At 40.0% G+C, this 6,135-nt stretch overlaps 1 protein-coding gene across 2 annotated transcripts in view; it reads left to right on the top strand.

Moving 5' to 3' along the window:
• The window catches only part of cfap20dc (CFAP20 domain containing), a 60,474-nt gene extending 56,359 nt beyond the window's left edge, over positions 1 to 4,115 (top strand). The window contains exons 16-17 of one of the 2 annotated variants that reach the window (XM_061875205.1): positions 42 to 136; positions 3,826 to 4,115. In XM_061875205.1, the coding sequence (XP_061731189.1) occupies positions 42 to 136; positions 3,826 to 3,944 (214 nt within the window). In that variant the 3' untranslated portion in view covers positions 3,945 to 4,115. The remainder of the gene's footprint in view (positions 1 to 41; positions 137 to 3,825) is intronic. The other variant, XM_061875206.1, reaches the window with a different exon arrangement.
• Positions 4,116 to 6,135: the final 2,020 nt, after the last annotated feature.

Consider the following 6,135-nt stretch of genomic DNA (forward strand, 5'->3'; position numbering starts at 1 on the left):
ACACGTCATCATGGATGTTGTTTTTTATACTGTTTCCGCAGGGAGTGGATGGATGAGCTCAGCCCCCCCATTATGCCTCCTTGCCTGCAGAGAAGGTCAACTGAGGCAGGTAGGTGTCACCAGGATCTAATCAAAGGTACAGTAAACCTTAAAGTTGCTCCTTCTGCTCCTTCTTTTACGTCCTTGGAGGTCAGGGAGACTGTGTATCCCCCCTCACCTTCCTGATCACACACAATGAGCTAATGGAAACACAAAATAGTGCAGCAAAGCATGCTGGGAATGCACACGTTAACTGTAATTAGGAATAAAAAGCAGGAGAGTGAAGCCCTCCGTAGGTCAAAACAGACGAGGCTCATCAGAAGTCTTTACTTGCCCCCCAGACACGCCGCCAAGGTTAATTGATGAAACCTTTCCAGTTTACAACATGGCTTTTTTTCCCAAACCTTTTACACAATGTGTCTCATAATTAGTTTTCATTATCGTCGGCCAACTTCTGATAAGATAAAATGTTCCACCCGGAGCATTCCATAACCTTTTTACCATTTAACTGCCTGTCAATTTAACAGTACTTTCAAGTGGTGAGGATTACAGGAAGCAGCTTTTTACGGCTTCTTAAGGCGCTCGTCACCGACGTCTACGCTCTTGATTGATGGCGCAGGTCGAAAATAAATAAAAAATTGTGAAGGTCATGATTCTCACTATATTCCACCTGGGAGAGCCGACCTGCCTTCTTATCCTTTAAAATGGAGCTTATGTTTATATGCTCACCAGACACTTTATTAGGTACACGTGCACATTCTAATTATTTATCTAACACCAAAGTCGATAAAATATTTACTCCCAAATAGGCCAGGACTGTTCTTTGCATAAATGAATATATATTATTTGGACTTTTGCTCCCTCTCTCTTTAAACTCCAGCTTTACAGATGCCATGTCTTCTGCGTTGTGTTAGTATCAGCATTTACACAAACAATTTTGCTATTGATGATATAGTAAAAATATACAACAGTAAACTCCCATTTATCGCTGTTAATTTATTTTGGGTCTGATTGTGGTAAATAAATATACGGAAAGTAATAATTATTGTTGTAAACCAAATATTTTTATAGATTTGAGTGCAAAAAAAAACAACTGTTAATGACAAGCATATATATATATATATATATATATAATTATATATATATATATATTATGTATATATTATATATATGTGTATATATTATATATATGTGTATGTACATATATAACTCATATGTACAAACCTCGTTTCCATATGAGTTGGGAAAGTGTGTTAGATGTAAATATAAACGGAATACTTTGATTTGCAAAACCTTTTCAACCCATATTCATTGAATGCACTACAAAGACAAGATATTTGTTGTTCAAACTCATAAACTTTTTTTCTTTTTTGCAAATAATAATTAACTTAGAATTTAATGGCTGCAACACGTGCCAAAGTAGTTGGGAAAGGGCATGTACACCACTGTGTTACATCACCTTTTCTTTTAACAACACTCAATAAAAGTTTGGGAACTGAGGAAACTGATTGTTCAAGCTTTGAAAGTGGAATTCTTTCCCTTTATTGTTTTATAGAGAGCTTCAGTCGTTCAACAGTCCGGGGGCTCCGCTGTTGTATTTTACGCTTCATAATGCGCCACACATTTTCAATGGGAGACAAGTCTGGACTGCAAGCGGCCCAGGAAAGTACCCGCACTCTTTTACTACTAAGCCACGTTGTTGTATCACATATGGCTTGGCATTGTCTTGCTGAAATAAGCAGGGGCGTCCATGATAACGTTGCTTGGATGACAACATATGTTACTCCAAAACCTGTATGGACCATTCAGCATTAATAGTGCCTTCACAGATGTTTAAGTTACCTAAGTTACCACTAATACACCCCCATACCATCACAGATGCTTACTTTTGAACTTTGCGCCTATTACAATCTGGATGGTTCTTTTCCTCTTTGGTCTGGAGGACACCACGTCCACGGTTTCCAAATATAATTTGAAATGTGGACTCGTCAGACCACAGAACACTTTTCCACTTTGCATCAGTCGATCTTAGATGAGCTCGGGCCCAGCGAAGCCGGCGGCGTTTCTGGGTGTTGTTGATAAATGAGTTTTGCTTTGCATAGTAGAGTTTTAACTTCCACTTACAGATGTAGCGACCAACTGTAGTTACTGACAGTGGTTTTATGAAGTGTTCCTGAGCCCATGTGGTGATAGCCTTTACACACTGATGTCGGTTTTTGATGCAGTACCGCCTGAGGGATCAAAGGTCCGTAATATCATCGCTTATGTGCAGTGATTTCTCCAGATTCTCAATGTTTTGATGATTTTACAGACCGTAGATGGTAAAATTCCTTGCAACATCCCATTGAGAAATGTTCTAAAACTGTTCGACCATTTGCTTAAAAAGTGGCCCCATCCTTGTTTGTGAAATACTTAGCATTTCATGGAAGCTGCTTTTATACCCAATCATGGCATCCACCTGTTCTCAATTAGCCTGCGCACCTGTGGGATGTTCCAAATAAGTGTTTGATGAGCATTCCTCAACTTTATCAGTATTTATTGCCACCTTTCCTAACTTCTTTGTCACGTGTTGCTGGCAACAAATTGTAAAGTTAATGATTTTTTTTTTTTTTAAACACCTTATCAGTGTGAAAATCAAATATGTTGTCTTTGTAGCATATTCAATTGAATATGGGTTGAAAATGATTTGCAAATCATTGTATTCCATTTATATTTACATCTAACACAATTTCCCAACTGATATGGAAACGGGTATATATATATATATATATATATATAGGTGTGGGAAAAATCACAAGACTACTTCATCTCTACAGAACTGTTTCATGAGGGGTTCCCTCAATCATCAGGAGAAAAAAAAAATCTCCTGATGATTGAGGGAACCCCTCATGAAACAGTTCTGTAGAGATGAAGTAGTCTTGTGATTTTTCCCACACCTACATATTGCGCTCTACCACGGTATCGAGCACTATTCCCTGGATAATCCAATCAAGACATATATATATATATGTATATATATATATATATATATATATATATATATATATATATATATATATATATATATATATATATATATAGGATACGGTTACTAAGAAAAACTGAGGTACGACTGTGTGTGTGGATGTGTATATCAGACAAAACTAATTGGTGTGCAAATTGAAGCAGTGTGGTGGATCTGTAGTGTTCTGCATCATTCATTTTGGAAGTGAGAGTTGTTTTTAGAAATCAACCAGAAGAAGAAATTTAAAGTAATTTTTCCCCATAAGAAATAAAGTAAAACTAATTCACCTGTTCCAGACATGCAAAATGTGCACAAAATACAAATTTTAAAGAGAATAATGCTAATTTCCCCTGGGAAATACTTATAAACATTCACCATTACTTTTATAAAGCAAGGGGGAAAGAGGTACTTTTGTACTTTGCGCCGAGTTCCTTCCTAAATTTACCAATGCTTCTCAAATGCTGTTTACTCGCAACTTTCTTTGGGCCCTCGGTGGTTTATTTTGCAGTCGTATTTATAAAAAAAGTTTAGAGGCTGAATCACCAACGAATGAATTCTGAGTTTGCAATGTGGATTATTGAAATAATTTGCAGCCAAATGGATTGACAATGGACAAAGACAGTATACTAAAACTAAGACACATTTTTTTGACATATATTGTTGCCTTGGGAGCGTAGAAAAAACTAGTTACCTCTGGAAATAAAAATCAAAAAAAGCATTAATATTAAAAAACTGTTTGAGAAATTGTGTTGTTATTATGTGATGTTCTTGCTTCACCACAGGAAGAGAGGAGTTGGAGAATGAGGAAGAGATGGACGACGAGTATTTAAATCTGCTCTATGACCCGTGTCTCAACTGCTATTTTGATCCAGAAACAGGGAAGTACTACGAACTAGCTTGACTCAAAAGCGTCTAAATCCGTAAATCAGACGACACTGACAGCTGACGTTTTGTTACTGATCAGCAATGAACATCCTGCCGGCAAAAGAAGCTTTTCATGTTGCCCCTTTTTGTTTTTTGTGCCACCAGCTATCACGTCTCACCACTTGTCTTGTTAGCATGTAAAGGAAAGCAGAACTCAATAAAAAATAAAGATTTTGCTGTCAATGAGTTAAAGCTCTTTTATTTGCACATCTGCTTGTATAATCTCTTTAGGGCGAAACCTTGGCTGGATAATAAATGCTAAGCTGTCGGAAAAGAACATCTCCAAACGTCTTCATCCCCATGCAGAAGTTGCTTTGGATTCATATTACGACATTTGTCAAATTGCTCATTTTATTATTTGTGTCAAAGAGCTGAATGAGGAAACTCTTTCAATTGGCTTGTCTTTGCTATATCGATATAATAAGACTGCATAATGCTAATTATTCTTCTACATGATGAAAGTGTACCAAATTCTGAAGCAGCATCAACGACGTGGTGAGGGCATCCGGGGCGGACCAAAATGGTTCATTTGCCAGTTTAACAGTAAAGTGTCCCTCGCAAACCTCTCATAAAGTCGACTCAATCAAGTGAATATTTAGAACTTACTCCTCTGTTTTTTTTCTTTCCTGTTCAAGCTGCAAGGTTGTTGTTTTTGTTTTTAAATAAACCTTTGTTTTTTCTAATGTTCAACATTTAGAAACAAGCAAAGAAGCAATAATAATCAAAACAAGTACAGAAACAGTACAAAACAGCACCAGTGGGGTTTAAACTCAATAAAGCAACCGAAGAATAATGCAATATATACATGTGTGTGTCTAACTTTTATGGACAGAATTTATAGGCGCAGTCAGGGCGTTGACGGGATCCGGTTCTGCGGTTGCAGGATTAGGTCTCTGCTTTTTGCAGATGATGTGGTCCTGATGGCTTCATCTGGTCAGGATCTTCAGCTCTCACTGGATCGGTTCGCAGCCGAGTGTGAAGCGACCGGGATGAAAATCAGCAACTCCAAGTCCGAGTCCATGGTTCTCGCCCAGAAAAGGGTGGAGTGCCATCTCCGGGTTGGGGGGGAGACCCTGTCCCAAGTGGAGGACTTCAAGTACCTACGAGTCTTGTTCACGAGTGAGGGAAGAGTGCATCGTGAGATCGACAGGCGGATCGGTGCGGCGTCGTCAGTAATGCGGACGCTGTATCGATCCGTTGTGGTGAAGAATTGATTAACGGTTACCCCGACTTAAACAAGTTGAAAATCTTATTCGGGTGTTACCATTTGGTGGTCAATTGTACGGATTATGTACTGTACTGTGCAATCTACTTATAAAAGTTCCAATCAATCAATCAATCAAAGCTGAGCCGAAAGGCAAAGCTCTCAATTTACCGGTCGATCTACGTTCCCATCCTCGCCTATGGTCATGAGCTTTGGGTCATGACCGAAAGGACAAGATCACGGGTACAAGCGGCTGAAATGAGTTTCCCCCGCCGGGTGGCGGGGCTATCCCTTAGAGATAGGGTGAGAAGCTCTGCCATCCGGGTCGAGCTTAAAGTAAAGCCACTGCTCCTCCACATCGAGGGGAGCCAGATGAGGTGGTCCGGGCATCTGCTCAAGATGCCAATAGAACGCCTCCCTAGGGAGGTGTTTATGGCACGTCCAACCGGTAGGAGGCCACAGGGAAGACCCAGGACACGTTGGGAAGACTATGTCTCCCGGTTGGCCTGGGAACGCCTGGGGATCCCCCGGGAAGAGCCGGACAAAGTAGCTGGGGAAAGGAAAGTCTGTGCTACCCTGCTTAGGCTGCTGCCCCCGTGACCCGACCTCTGATAAGCGATGGATGGATGGGCGTGTGTGTGTGTGTGTGTGTGTGTGTGTGTGTGTGTGTGTGTGTGTGTGTGTGTGTGTGTGTGTGTGTGTGTGTGTGTGTGTGTAAAGCCATAGGCTCACAGTTCAAACTGCAAGTGAATGGTTAACTGTCAGATATATGATGTAGTCTTAAGCAGGGGCGTCACTAGCTTTTAAGGACAGGGGGGCTTAGCCCCCAGGAGATGCACAGGATGCGAGCGAACGTCACAAACGGCAAGGATGTTGTAGATCATGTTGACTATTGGTCCTAATTGCCAATCATTCTGGTGATGTTACGGAAGTGTATATATATATATATATATATATATATATA

The sequence above is a fragment of the Nerophis ophidion genome, linkage group LG16 (assembly GCF_033978795.1).
Source record: "Nerophis ophidion isolate RoL-2023_Sa linkage group LG16, RoL_Noph_v1.0, whole genome shotgun sequence".
In the NCBI taxonomy this organism is placed as follows: domain Eukaryota; kingdom Metazoa; phylum Chordata; class Actinopteri; order Syngnathiformes; family Syngnathidae; genus Nerophis; species Nerophis ophidion.